Source organism: Sinohyriopsis cumingii, chromosome 7 (assembly GCF_028554795.1).
Source record: "Sinohyriopsis cumingii isolate HCF-2022 chromosome 7, ASM2855479v2, whole genome shotgun sequence".
NCBI lineage: Eukaryota > Metazoa > Mollusca > Bivalvia > Unionida > Unionidae > Sinohyriopsis > Sinohyriopsis cumingii.
Genome location: NC_142967.1, coordinates 92337788 through 92353418, shown reverse-complemented (window position 1 = coordinate 92353418; position 15631 = coordinate 92337788). Strand labels below are relative to the sequence as shown.

Here is a 15631-nt window from a genome sequence, read left to right as displayed (position 1 = left end):
AAAATTTCTAAAGATATTTAATGGAGTTGTGGTACCTGTATGGCAGAACTTGGCTCTTTAATTAGATCAGGACTTACAAAGCACTGAAACAAAATTCAATAGAAGACATGGGCCAAGTTTGATATTTTGAGATTTTTTAAAACTACTATTTATGACTTCAGACCTTATTCTTCAGTCACATCATATTTCTAGGGAATCCATGTGATACTGAAACATTTTACTTATGAAATTTTTTTCAAAGTCTTAGAGTGATAATAATAAAATCACCTTTATTCAAGTTGCTATTGGAAATTATGCTTCTCGCAATGCATTCACATTGTACATGATAGAAGAGATACGCACAACATCAACAATCTCTCATTGTGAAAATGTAGACATTTTTAAACAATATTCAGTTTAGAAATTTATTTTTCTTAGAAATAAAGACAATAAATAACAGATTTACTAGACATCAATGAAATTCTCTTCCTAGATTTTTTTCAGACAAGTTATTCAACTGGAGGAGTTCTGATGATGCTAAAAAAAATATGTATAAAAGGGAAGTAACTCTGTCAATGTACAAGAGAATCTACCTTTACATATCTTTTCTTGAAGATTTCAAATCAAACAAATAGCATGATTGTCTCAGAGAGTAAATATGTTGTGCAAATTCAGGTTACCTATATAATCTCAAGATAAAAGGGTGCCAGAATTTTAAGCCAGATTGGTCAGTAAGCTGGAATATGCAGTGTTTAAGTCAAGATATTTTAGGCAAGACAAGGTCATATTTTGAGGCCAGGGGATGAGTGGAGCAGGTTGGGAAACTGGAAATATTTTATGGCACCACCTGATGCCAGCCACCAGTGGAATGGAACAATTTGTCTATTTGATGGAGGTGGCTATTTAAAGAGTACTGTGTAGTGTTTAGCGACCACCATGGTCAAGGATGTACCTTCAGATTTGAAGTCACAGATATAAAAAATTTGTTCCATGAATATTGAAATGCATACATTTTCAAACTTGTCAGGTAAATTAAGAATGGATAAACCAAATCATTAAAAAGACTGGATGACAAAACTGACCCTTCATTGAGTAAGCTGTACATTATTACACCAACCCTCTTCATCACATCATAAAACTAGACGTTTTCAACCCCATAAAAGAAACCTATATTAAACAAAAAGATATATTTTACCATATTAGATGGAGACATTTGCACCCTAAATAATACTTGAAAGATCAGAAAAATGAACAATAAATGGACTTGCTATTGAATCTGGCATGCACAAATGTGTTTTTGCACTTAAATTATTCCCTGGTACATTTGATAAGTAATTACGTATTCTTGATTCCAATGTAAATAGCATTAAACAAGGTGGCAAACATGGAGATAGAACCTAGATGTTTCTTCAGTCAAGCATCACCAATCATATGAAACTCTTAGTGCTACATAAAGGATGTTAAATACAAGGCGGACACTTGTTGGATATCAAATGTAGTGGTTCAAATGTCAATACTGCTGTATACAGAATATATATGTCTTGCACAGCTTGAGTATGATCAGATCCTAAGTGTATCACAGTAGTAAGTAAATTATAAATACTATTCAATATTCTTTTGGCAAGCTTGCAAGTTATTTTGTCAGTGAAAAAGAAATGTACACTAAAGGTAGACTCAGATTCCCTGATATCAAATACCTTTACATTAATCTGTATGCCTTATGCAATATCTTAGAATTTTGGCCAGATACAATCAACAGTTGTCAAGATATTTAGCATAAATGCACTTCATGAATATTTTCCTCAAGTCGCATACAAATTTGGCAGTTTCTGTGACTTGAGTTCTTGTGATCTTACTGTATTGCAAATCACTATGTAAGACTGCTCACAACTGCTGAAAATGAGGAAGTTCTGATAAGCAGCCATTATTTTGAAGGACAAATATGCATGATCAATTCTCTTCGTAAAATGTTCTCTTCACAATCCTGCAGAGGAATCAGTATTAAAGCCCCATCGTTGGAAAACGTAATCTTGGCCACCTATATATTAATACATTAATACCAATACTGTATAGAATGTACAAGACTTATGAAAATATTTTTTTATTGTTCGAAAATAAATAGTTGACATAAAAATGACTGATTCTTTATTTGGTGCCCAACTTTTACTAGTGTCAAAAAGGTTTGCATGTCTTTTTGTCAGTTAGGAAGTACTTAGATTTTCCTTTTTGAGGGCAAGATACTGACATGCATGTTAGTGATAAACGTAATACTTTTTAATGCAAACAAAAATAGGCATCAACTCAATGATACCTAATGGAAATATCCACATGATTTTAAATAACGTGCAAAACAAAATTTTTTTTTTTTTGTTGGTACTATCGTTGATTATTTATACATACTGTGCACAGGCCCCCCACTAATGTGACAAGCTCAAGCATGCACATCAGCTGTTTATCAAAAGTTGCTTTGTCCTGTAAATGTTGCATTTTGGTGGCAGTTAATGGCCATATCTCCTGATCCAGTGAGTGAATGTGTACCAAGTCTTTGCAGTACACATGAAATGTTTATCAAATCAAGATTCTCTTGGGTAGTATACAGCATTCAGGTCTACCTTTTGAATACAAAAGCATGAGCAAGAAAAGTTTTGTGTGATTTCAAGGACTAACAAGTTTTAGTGTTTATTTTAAAAAACAAGTGCAGTAAGGGAATAAAAGTCGGACAAAATACAACTTGGGTACTATTCTCAACTATGTAGCCATTGTAAGTCTATTTGAAGAATTAGTCACAAAATCCTGTGTTGCAATTTTTGCAGATCTCTCTCTTGTTGCCTCCAATTCTTTCCATCTGTTTTCTTCTAATTGTTTCTGAAATGAAATGCAAAATATTAGGGGTCTAATTCATCAATGCATCAACAGTTCTGCTCTTTCAATACAAACTGCGAAGAACTGATAGAAAATGATAATTTTATACAAGTTATTTAATTCTTAAGGAGTCAAGAGTAATTAAAAGCCATTTGCCTTTGAATTCTTTAAACAGAGATTCATTAGAGCAGGCTATCATGCAAGTACAGTATAAGGGATTTGGTTGTTAGTGGTCTCTGCTCCCACATCAGAATCAGTGTCTGATAAGATTTTCTGCTCATTAAGAAACTGCACTATTTCTTTTGTTTTTAAGATAATACCATATGCTTTTGTCCGAAATTCCATAAATTTTTCAGTTTTAAAGTCCTGGACTTCCATGGTTGGAAATATGGAGTTCCATAATTCAAGCCTGGCAGTCACATCATTGCACTTACCCAAAAGATTTGATAAATTTGGCAATATTTTTATTCAAGATCTAACCAAATTTTTAAGCAAAATATATTTCTTCATTAACACTTTTCCTGATCATCATGTCTTAGAAGTATGATCACTACCTTTCAAATCCAGCCCTAACAAACTAGATTTTAGCCATTAAAAAAACCTAAAACCTGACTGCACAGATATGGGGAGTCAGACCAAAAATGCTCTCTACTGGGATAGAATGACTGATGTCAAATCCTACCATAATTTCATACCTGCTAACCCTGACAAGTTCGTCTCAGTAAGGTGTTTGATTTTTTTCTGTAAGTTTGATCATTTTTCAGTAAGGTGTAACGAAGTATCATAAACTGTTTTGATACTGTAAAGCTGGAAAACGTAATTAAAAAGTTCAGTATTCGAAACATGCAGCGACGATAAACATTAATTTCAACTGAAAAATTTGTAATGTATGCGTAGACTTTTTTTTACCACTAGTACAGTTGCATGAACTTTGGCTCCAAACCATATGCAGCTCAATGGCTTGTCTCTCAGCTTGACATAATTCTTGGAGATTCTTTTGTCATTTCACGTAACAGCAGTCATATCCCCGCCTCGAGTCATACTCAAATTGGAAACATGATGTCCAATACACGTAATTGTGTCCTTCCAGCTTTTATTTACAAGAATCCAAAGATTCCTTTTTATTCTTCCGCGTTGATTATTAACACTTTTCAAGAGGCTTATTTTCCCTTTCATTTTAAACATGCATCGCTTGCTGGAAGCCATTTTGAAAAAAAATGCTATAATTAACAGGTTGATCAAGAAACGCTAAGCATCAATAAATAGGTACAGTTTAAAGCGTCTGAGAAACTGCTTTAAAGTTAGTCTGGTTCCCTGACTAATTACACCAATTCTAAAATGAAACTAGATTCAAATCAAACAATGTTGAACAAATTTTCCAGATTTTTCAGCAATGATAATTTTTTCATAGGTTTTGCTTTTATGCTGTAAGTCTGTATTTTAAGGGTAATTTTTGTAAGACTTATGGCAAAATCGTAAGGGTTGGCAGGTTTGTAATTTGTTTACTGCTGGAGTAGAAATGTATGTTATGACAGTAGGATAGAACTAAAGGATGTTGGGAGGGTATGTCCATATTGTGTTTTCACTAGGTAAAAATTATTGATAAAAACATTTGCTTTAAAAATTGGTTTCTACATTCAATATGTTACCAGATCATAATATCTTGGGAGATTAGGTAAGAGGTGGAGGGAGTTACGTCCCTTTGCCCTGGACAAGATTCCAAGTCCAATCTAAGGTATGTGAAGCAGTTTCAGATGGGAGAAATATATAGGATCAAGTAGTGACCCAATCAGAGCAAACAAATAAAGAGGTTAAAACCACATAAATCCAGTAGCGGTTGAGTGGTAGTGTCATTGTGAAGCTGCAGAACAAACTTGTAGTAGCTGTTTGAAGCCTTACCAAGTTAAACAGAGCCCTTTGGGATGAAATATCTTAAGAGGACAAAACTTGTGAATGCCAATTCTGCTCTCCATCTCCCATATTGAATACTGTCCATTAGGGAATGATTGCACTTAATTGCAGTAATTGTTACTGCCCTTAATTCTGAGCAAAAATGTACAAGGAATCATTTGGTCTTGCATTCTCTAGGCAGTGTGAATAAACCATCATACTCCAAATTATAAATCCTTCATCCAATGCTAGAAATAAATTAGATCTCCCTCTTCTCACCAGCTTGGTTCATTTCAGGTACCACTTCAAAAAGCCCTCACCAGGCCTTGCAAGTGCCTCCAAGGTGAATGGACCAATAAGGTTTCACAATATGGGGGGTGATTGCCCATGAGACTGAAACTGGTACTGGGAATGGAAGCAGGGTCTGAACCATTAAAATCAAATTGTTGATAGTTCAGGTTTTAAAAGAGTAATGAACCTATGATGCTCTGGACTTTATTCAACTGTGTCTGAACCCTTGATTTCATTTCAGGCACAGGAAAGAAGCCTTCAGTTGTGATAGATCAAAGTTCACCAGAAGGTTTGTTTTGTCCTGTATCCTCCCTTCCATCACGATGGAAATTGTGGAATGTTAGCCAATAGTTAGCTATTTTGGAGACTGATGCTTTAAATATTGTGATGTGATCCTGCTTGCACCACTAGAAGAAAACTTCCTTTTGCCTTGTATGCTTTCAGAGTGGCAGGCCTTCTTGCCTGAGTGTTTACGTCCACCATTTGTTCTGAGAAATGTTGCTCCATAGGGACTGTCTGATATCATTCAAATGTGCAGGTTACACAGATCTTGGTTTTGATGGAACACTTCCACTCAAGGCTGCATGAACATGAGAAGAAAGAGAACAGATTTCCTTGGAATTTGCTCTCTTAAGTTTAACAAAATCATTTATCCATAATTTCTCCTACTTGTGGGAGCAATCAGGATAAGACAGCACTCTGATTCTCTTGCAATTAGCAAGACCTCGGGGATCAGTAGAGCTGGAGGGAAAGCATATACAGAATGAACCATGGATTCAATGGAGGAATGCATCCTGCAGATAAACTGATTGTGAAATCTCCCTTCTGAATGGATCTGTCTTAACCATGGAGCCCCATCGACCATTTAGCTTTGGCACTGAAGAACAGCCTTAAAAAATCCTTATGATCCAACCAATCTTTACTGCCTTTATTGTGAAAAGATTGTCAATCTTCCTGTTGCTGAAGTCTGGATGGATCTTTTAGGATGTCTGTAGCAGAAAATAGCCTTAGACAATGCAATGCTGAATATGACCTTGAGACCCTCCGACATGACTTGCAGGATCCATGGATCACTGAGGCAAAGTCCTTCCCATTCTGTGGCAAAGTGGCTGACTCTATCCCCCACTAAGATGTTGATAAGGCATGAACAATGTGTCCTTTATTCTGGAAAGGAGGTTGGTGTGGAGAGAAATTGGAGTCAAAATGATCCCTCTCTCTGCCTGTTCTCATCACTTGCATGATAAGAACTAAATCTTTGAAAAAGTATACTGCTTATAGGACTCTTTCCCATTTTGCATGCCCTAGAGAGTCCTGTTTCTTTGCTCCCTGCACTGGAATGAACACTGAGATCTATGATTTTGTGATTGTGGGAGATTGGTCTTCTTGGCACTCTGTTTGCAGATTTCCTTCCCCATGACCACTGAACAGCAGGTTTGATGACAATGGCTGCGATCTAAAGTGATTTTCTGGAAGACAGAAGTTGAAAGCAAAATGTATCTCTCCATGAGCTGCACATTACTATTGGCAAGTGTGTCGTGTGGCATTCTGTTCAGATCCATTCATAAAGCTGAATCACAAGTTTGACCAGCAGGCATATCTATGTCAGGCAAGGCCATGTTCAGTTTGCAAGAATACTGCAATGGATACAGTCAAACATAGTCTACTGCAACAATGTTAAGGACCAGCAACTACATGACATGGAAGTGCTTCCAATTCATCTGTACTGATGTGGGTATTGACATTCTTAGGTCTGCCATGTCTGTCTGCAGATGGGATCTCTGTATGAAAAAAGGGCATGCATGTTTTATAACAGACCTTGTTAAAGTTGGATGACTGTCTTTGCTGTGAAAAGAAAGTTCATTGGGGTTTTTCAGTTGCCTCTCTGAACAATGTAACAAGTCCACAACTTGACCAGACTGTGGTAACTGTTTTAAAGTTGGCTGGTCTTTCTTTACCAAGAGAGAGACAGATTTTGTACATCACCAGTGACAGAGCAAGAGAGGGTAGGTAAAATTCAGACATTAATAGCCAAGAAACTCAATTGATTTGCTGATTCTTTTCTAATCTCACTGGACTGAATAATGATGATGGAGCTTATGTGTATGAGACATAAGATCCTGATAAATGGGGTGACACAGACATCTTCTGTAATGGTGCTGATGAAGCCTGCCAAAACTGAAAGTAAATTAGATAAGGGATCCATCTGGACAGAGATACTGTAATTTCAAGATGGATCTGTATGTTATAGACCGTTTTATGAATATGGACTGATCTGGATCCATAACTGCTCTAGGGTAAGGTCAAGGACCATCATGTCATGACACCATACTGAAAGGACTGTTCAAGGACCATCATGTCATGACACTATACTGAAAGGACTGTTCAAGGACCATCATGTCATGACACTATACTGAAAGGACTGTTCAAGGACCATCATGTCATGACACTATACTGAAAGGACTGTTCAAGGACCATCATGTCATGACACTATACTGAAAGGACTGTTCAAGGACCATCATGTCATGACACTATACTGAAAGGACTGTTCAAGGACCATCATGTCATGACACTATACTGAAAGGACTGTTCAAGGACCATCATATGTCATGACACTATACTGAAAGGACTGTTCAAGGACCATCATGTCATGACACCATACTGAAAGGACTGTTCAAGAACCATCATGTGATCACACCATACTGAAAGGACTGTTCAAGGACCATCATGTCATGACACCATACTGAAAGGACTGTTCAAGGACCATCATGTCATGACACCATACTGAAAGGACTGTTCAAGAACCATCATGTGATCACACCATACTGAAAGGACTGTTCAAGGACCATCATGTCATGACACCATACTGAAAGGACTGTTCAAGGACCATCATGTCATGACACCATACTGAAATGACTGTTCAAGGACCATCATGTCATGACACCATACTGAAAGGACTGTTCAAGGACCATCATGTCATGACAGCATACTGAAAGGACTGTTCAAGGACCATCATATGTCATGACACTATACTGAAAGGACTGTTCAAGGACCATCATGTCATGACACTATACTGAAAGGACTGTTCAAGGACCATCATGTCATGACACTATACTGAAAGGACTGTTCAAGGACCATCATGTCAGGATGGGATACATGATACTGGAACGCTGTAACCCTCAGGCATAGGTATAGGCTTTATTACATCTGATGTCAATCCTAATCAATCTAAATCTGATGACAGAGTCCAGTCATGATGCAGTGAGGCCATTATTTCTTTCTTTTAATGCTGGGTTCATGATGCCAAGATGGGTTAGGGATATCATATCAATGTAACCAGTCCCTTCCTTCATCAGTTAAGGCCATGTCTTTTGATCTGCCTGTTATACTACTGTTGGTCCCAGATGACTGCTGTATATAGTTGGAATCGGTCCTAACTACTGCTCAAAATAGCTGTTCCTGTCCTGGTTGTAAAGGATAGAGTTAGAGCTGAAATGATTTGATTTTCTTCTAAACTGTTAAACTTTCCACTTTCAACATTTCCCACCTTTCTAAATTTGTTCACTGAGGTGGTATCAGAGGCATTACTAATGGAATCCTTCTCTCTAATGGTGAGCTTCTTTGCCTTCCCTGTATTCGATGTCTGGCCAAGACTGTAGCTCATTGATTCTCTGTTCAATGTGTGCAAATGTCAAACGTATGACTTGGATCAGGCTCCACATATTCCAGACATGTAGCATGGTTATCCTCGGCCAGATTAAAGTGCTTACACTTGCAGCACTTAAGTCACCCATTGGGTTGTCACCTATAAATGCAGACATCAAAATGATACAGGTGAAATCAGCCAAGCATCGTGTAAACTTATTGCAAATAGGATGTTACTGGCACAACCTCTGTAATATTCGACAATTAGTGACAGAGTTCATATTAGTGACAGAGTTCATATTAGTGACAGAGTTCATATTAGTGACAGAGTTCATATTAGTGACAGAGTTCATATTAGTGACAGAGTTCACATATTAGGTAGAAATTTGAATGAATGTACTACCGACCACAGGGCAGGCAACCAAAATGGTGCTGACATGTATATCAGATGACATAACAGGGTTAATAAAGTTAAAATCTTTATGTTGGACAGAAAGCGGGAGAAAAAGAAATATAAACAGAGCATTCTTTCCATGTGTGAGATAGCTCATCAACTTGTACCCAATCTGAAAAGGTACCAATAAACAAGTTTGCCAGGTCTCTAAAAGAGCATGCATCCTAGCATGAGCAAAAGGAGTAACTTCAGTATGTATCAGATTTAGCGCCAATCTTTCTATCCATTTAAGAGCACTCTTGTCTGATTAGCATAAAGCTTGTAGATTTTCTAAATCTAAACAGAGGTCTGGATCTTGGAGGTTGCAGTCCTACTGCTGTGGCATGATGATCAGGTAACATATTTGATAAAGAAATATGTCCACTGTTAAAACAATAATTAAATGCACATTGGCAGGTCTAAGCTAGTTTTTTTTATTTTCACTTGCACATGATAAAAGACTTGCGAAAAGCACACTTTTACTGCTGATTTTATCACCTGTGGACTGTTTTCAAACTTGCCAAATAAAAAAGAAGCCCTTGTCAAGTCTTTAAAAACCTTTACATTTTTCATTGACATAAATTCAAAGCATTCCAACTGTACAAGTGTATAAATGATGGCTTATCAATTCTCTAACCATTATTTAGAAAGCTTATAAGAAATGAAAAAGCTATGATCCTAAACAGAAAATGAAATTAAAAATGTAATTGCACTGAATCAGCATTTATGAATTGCAAACCTTTCCTAACATCAAAACTTTTAGTTATGGAAATAAGCCTTAGAATTGTTCCTACAAAGAAACTGAGAAGTACTGTCAATCATATTATAACATTATGATTATATCTTCATTATATTTTTCCAAATTTTAAAAATATGACCTGTAAGCACCTTAAAAGTTGACAGATTAGCTGGTGGTATGCTGTAAGGAATTGTATTCTTGAACATCAAAAAAGTTTCATGAATTTGGTGTTCTGCTAAAAATTGTCAGAAAGTTACACTTTATGAATTTACATTAATTCAAGATTATTTTTTATACAGATAACATGAATAAGGTTTTGATTTTTGTTTTAAAGATTTTACCTTCTGATTAATAAGGCTTTGTGTTTTCTTTACTGACTTTGGATCAGCCACAATCTTAACTTCTTGTTCTTTCAATCGCTGCTTCTTTTTTTCCTCGTACTTTTTCTGAAGTTCTGTCAATTTCTCATTTTGGATCTCCATCTTCTTAGGTTCCCCCTTCTTTCTAGCTTCAAGTCTATCAACATATTATTATTATTATTATTATTGTCATTGTCATAAAAATCATCATTTTCTTTGGACTGTTCTTTCTTTCAAGTTCCAGCATATCTATTGTTATTGTTATTATTATTATCAGCTGCATAACTATCATTCTTATGATTACAGATAATACTGTAACCATGATCAGTATCCCTGATACAATCCATATTTCATAGTAATATCAGTATAACAGCACATTTTAATAATCTCAGTGATGATGATGATGATGATAACAGTATGTCAGCAACATTTAAAGATCAACTGCTAAAATGTTTGCCAAGGTCACTATTATCTGTTTTCTAATGATTTGTCACAATTATGGAAATGTCCCCCCCCCATCTCTCTCTCTTTATATATATATATATATATATATATATATGTATGTATATATACACACACATACAAGTACAACACAATTCCTATGAAACATGTCATGCATGGAGACAATGGTTCTCGTATAAGAACTAGCACCTTGATTGTTATAATGGTACCACTCTACAGTTTCTTATTTTGCACAGGGTTCCATATTTTAAAACAAATTTGTGTATACTCCTGTATAAGCTGAGTAGTTTAAGAAAATTAACACACGGAAGAAGGGAGATTGGCTTAGACTCAGGACAAGGTCTCAACTGGAAATTTTTCTGTTTTTTTTTTGTTGACTACTGGTATATATTGTTACTGCAGATCGCCAAAGAGGATATAACTTGCTTAACCTGAATGCCCAGGATCTCCTGTATTCGAGATTCCTGTCATAAATTTAAAAAAAGTGTCCTGACATTTTGCAATTCTTTTCCAGACCAAAAAATACAAATTTCCAGACCTGACAGTAAATAACTCATGATGATGTCCGAATCCATATACTAAAATTTCGCCTAGAGCAGTGACATTACCATTTTGTAATTAGAATGGTTGTAATGATGAAAATTTAAGATTTTTTTCAAGACTTTTTAGTCCTTTTTCAATTTTTCCAATCAGTAACAAGATTTTTCAATATGGCTGGACTTACGGGTGAGCTTATGCACAGGTCATGCATATTTTCGAGTTTTACCTTTTCAGTCTGGGGGTTGGTTTTTATGCAAACTGGCTTATATGCAAGTATATATGGTACCATGTTTGTCTAACTAGTTTTCATAGGTTATTTCAAAAAGAATGTTTATAATGTGAGGAATTGTTAAAGTAACTTTAAATTCCCTTTAATTAATTTGGTGTATGATTACTGGGCACGATTTAAGTTACAGATTATACAGCATGACCTTACTTCAAATGTGTACCTCTCAAAGAGACTGCTTGTTTTCACTTGGTCATTTTCATATCATGAATTTCAGAGGTAAATTGGAGAAGAAAAAATATTAACTTAACTTTTCCCCGTTTTTTCATATTTAACAATTCATTTATTGCACTTTCAGAAGTTAGTATTGTCTACTCTGGCACAAAATTCATTTTCCTATTTGATTAGCTTCTAAAGTTAGTGATCTTTGGACTATTTCAAGTTCATTTCTTTAGCATATGGATATAGTTATTTCCATCAGCTGTCCGAATTAGGTAGCATGCTGTTTCCTAATACTACATATAAAGAAATTTCTGTCACAGGACATGAATGCAGCATTGAGGTATATTAACATTCTCTTCACCGATTTTCGCAAATGTACACAACTTCACCATATATCAGTCCCAGTTTCAGAAGCACATAACTGCAGAGCAGAATCAACAGTATGGGAACATCCAACATTTGCTATAATCATCTGCAGCAAATCATAATTAATTAATTATTCCTATTAATTTCACCAACCTGAGAGCTGCGGTCTTTGTTTTTTCAAGTCTGTGTTTAGAAATCATCTCCAGTGTTTCCAGTAGGTATTGGTCTTTGGCCTGCAAAGAGAAATAGTGCAAAAAAGATGTGCCTACTTAAATGCAAACTCCAGTTCATTTTCATTTCAACAGTTAGATTTTAATTTGGTTTTATTATATACTTAAGTGTGAAATATATAAATATATTTGTCACATATTTTGCATACAGATTTCTCAGATTTTTGCATAATGGCTAACCGAGTATGCCTTAAGAAGTTATACTTGCAGTCAGAAAAATGGAAATTTTGTGAGCTTTAGCATTAAAAAAATGCATATCCTTTCAGGCATGACAATTTTTTTCTGCTGAAGACCATAACTGCCACCATTTGCTTTCTTTAGGATGTTATGTCCCTTAAGAAAGTTGTCAGCAGTGTAAAAAAATTATGGTGTTTCACCCAGCTTAAATGAACATGCTTTTATGGTCAGATATGGTAAAATAGTTTAGTATATTTCAAAATTTTATTTTATTAGATTAGGACATCCCAGTCGTACTGCTATTTCAAATCACTGATATTTGTTTATGATCAGCCAATAAATGCACTCAAAATTCAGGTGAACTTATGAAAGGGGTGATGAATAGATGAGCATCTCTTATCTTTGTAGCTTCAATACAAAAGCAAGTTTGGTATATATCAAAATGAAATTTATCTTTTTAGTATAAGACTGGATATATTTCATCTTGCAGTGCCAAAAATGACATTTTAACTCATGGCTTCAGCATTCTTTAAAATATCACATTTTGGGGAGGAGTTGTACCACATGATGAAATACATCTGGTATTAATGTAGGAAAAGTGTGTGTGTGTGTGTGTGATTTAGGTTTTTAACGCAGCTTTAACAATTTTTCAGTCTTAAAGCTACCATGTCTGCAGTGTGGCAGTTTATAATGATGCTTAGCACTGGGGCATCATGCCGCAGACATGCAGCATGATGTCCCACCCAGTCACATTATCCTGACACCAGGCCAACCAGTCCTAACACTAACCTCTTAATGCTGAGCGCCTAGTGAGGCAGCTGTTAGTACCATTTTTTAAGTCTTTGGTATGACTTGGCTGGGGTTCTAACCCACAACCTCCCAGATCCGAGGTGGATGTTCTAACCACTAGGCCACTGGAGTGGTTAAATGTAGGAAAAGATAATATCCTCTATAGGCTATTAATAAACTGATCCATAATTCAATCATTTGCAAAGAGAAATAATGAGCCCTGTTAAAGCTAACTACAATTCATTTTCATTTAAACCCTCATAAACAAATTGGTTCGACTATTATATTCATCTGGTTTGCAAATCATCTGAACATAAATGGTCAACAAGTCTGAAATATGAGTGGAAGATGCTATCATTCAGTAATGGACTAAAAAAACAATCTGCCATTAAATTTATAATTTTGCTAATTGGCAAAGTTTGCAAATCATCTGAACATAAATGGTCGACAAGTTTGAAATATGAGTGGAAGATAAAGCGGAAAGTGGCTATCATTCAGTAATGGACTACAAAAACAATCTGCCATTAAAATTATAATTTTGCTAATTGGCAAAGTTTGCTACTAATGCCAATTTATACCCATATATAGGACTGCTGTTATGCGAATTGATAGAAAGTAAAAGCATATTTGCATCTCGTATGATAGTGAAATAAGAGAATTTGACAAATGTTAATTCCTAGCCAATATGAACAACAATGAATTATTTACAAATGATCTAAGAATTTAAATCAAAGTCACAAATACATGTTTTATCTGAAGGTTTACTATACAGTATTACAAATACACATGGCAAATAGCATAATATTAAAAACTTTTGCCACAGATGTGCTGAAATCACATGATTTATGAACCTCAGATTCCTAACAATATTTCTACCTTCCATTTTATATACCTCTTTTGATGCCAGAATTTCATCCCTTTTGTTTTCCTCATCCTCTTTTTCTGCTGTTTTCATCAGTGACAACCTTTCCCTCAGCTGTTAACAAAAAGGCACGTGTCAAGTGGAGAAACATTATAGAATAGATTATATAATGTCTTATTTCTATATTAACTTAAAATAACTTGTTCCTAATCACAGAGTACAGGAAACAATTTACTATATACTAATGCTTATAAGTTGGAACCAACTGCAAACTGCACAGACACAGATCTGCCATCATATAATGGGTCCAAGCAAATTTGTTAAGACTACTCAGTAGCTGAAACATCAGAAACCCAACTCTGCCAGCACATTATGCGATGGTAGATCTGGGTCCATGTTCTTCGCAACTGGATGCAACTTATATGCAGTTATAAATGGTAGTGATTTTAAGTAATCACAGTTTTATTTCCAAAGTGCGTGCAAAGATAAAAAAAAACAAAAATTAAGTTTAAAGTTTTTAATGAATAAAGTCATGTGATATAGGTGGCTAACGTCTACATGATAATGATTTTAAAAAAGCAACAACATTCACAAATGATCAGACTTAACAAATCTGTAATAAATCTCAATAAATGTGTTCTTAAGGCAAAGATAAAAGTACATTATAAATTTTCACTGAAAGTTGAATCCAGATTCTCACCTCTGCTATTGACATCTCACTGAGAAGGCCTGCCCCAGATGTTTCTGTAAAGTCTATGAATTTCTGTCGGATGACGGGAACAGCTTCCATGGCTCTGATCTGATGAATCAAGTCCATCTTCTTCCTCATTTCTGCCTCTGCCTGTTGAAAATAAAAATATTGTTATTCTCGGAAAAATTCTCACATATACTGTCTAATTATTGATACAGAAAAAACAACAAATTTAACAGCTTTACAAAATTCTGTGCAAGTTTATGTCACAGCCATGTGGCACAAGTAAAAACCTTGACGATATTTATTACAAAATTGATGGTAAGCTGATTTAAAAGTCAATTCTGAAGCTATATTTCAGCTTGTGTAACAATGAAGAGTACACACCATATGATCATAAGCAGAGGTAATACTATATTGTCAAGATGTTGATCCATCCATCTTCAAGACAAATACAATGATCTCTAATCATACAAATATTTCTGTATCCTCACAATAAGTCGGATTCAACTGCAAACTATACAAACCAAAATCTGCCATTTCATAATATTCTGGGAATATGCAGTTTGTTACCAGTGTTACAACTCTATGGTATTAACCTAAGTTACAAAAATGTGCAAAACCAAAAAATTTTGTAAAATTCTCAAATAATTTATTTCCCAAGAATGCAAGGTGAAAATTTAAAAAGAACTACCAGTATTATGAATTCAATCCCAAACAGCCCTAAAAGTTCTATTACAAGTTAAAAAATGTAGAGAGTGTTCCAAATGAATCTCAGTAGTGTTCTGAATAAATTCTAATCATAAATGTGTTGATGTACCAATAGTCTGGAATGTGGTAATGTGGTAACAGTCTTGATGTATCATAATGA

General features: G+C 35.2%; 1 protein-coding gene across 4 annotated transcripts in view; it reads right to left on the bottom strand.

Moving 5' to 3' along the window:
• Positions 1 to 249: 249 nt before the first annotated feature.
• The window catches only part of LOC149795714 (cilia- and flagella-associated protein 99-like), a 69735-nt gene continuing 54353 nt past the window's right edge, over positions 250 to 15631 (bottom strand). For all 4 annotated transcript variants that reach the window (XM_089965603.1, XM_089965602.1, XM_089965601.1 and 1 more), the window contains 5 exons: positions 14770 to 14910; positions 14100 to 14183; positions 12165 to 12244; positions 10178 to 10352; positions 250 to 2844 (listed from right to left, as the gene is read on the bottom strand). In XM_089965603.1, the coding sequence (XP_089821729.1) occupies positions 2728 to 2844; positions 10178 to 10352; positions 12165 to 12244; positions 14100 to 14183; positions 14770 to 14910 (597 nt within the window). In that variant the 3' untranslated portion in view covers positions 250 to 2727. The remainder of the gene's footprint in view (positions 2845 to 10177; positions 10353 to 12164; positions 12245 to 14099; positions 14184 to 14769; positions 14911 to 15631) is intronic.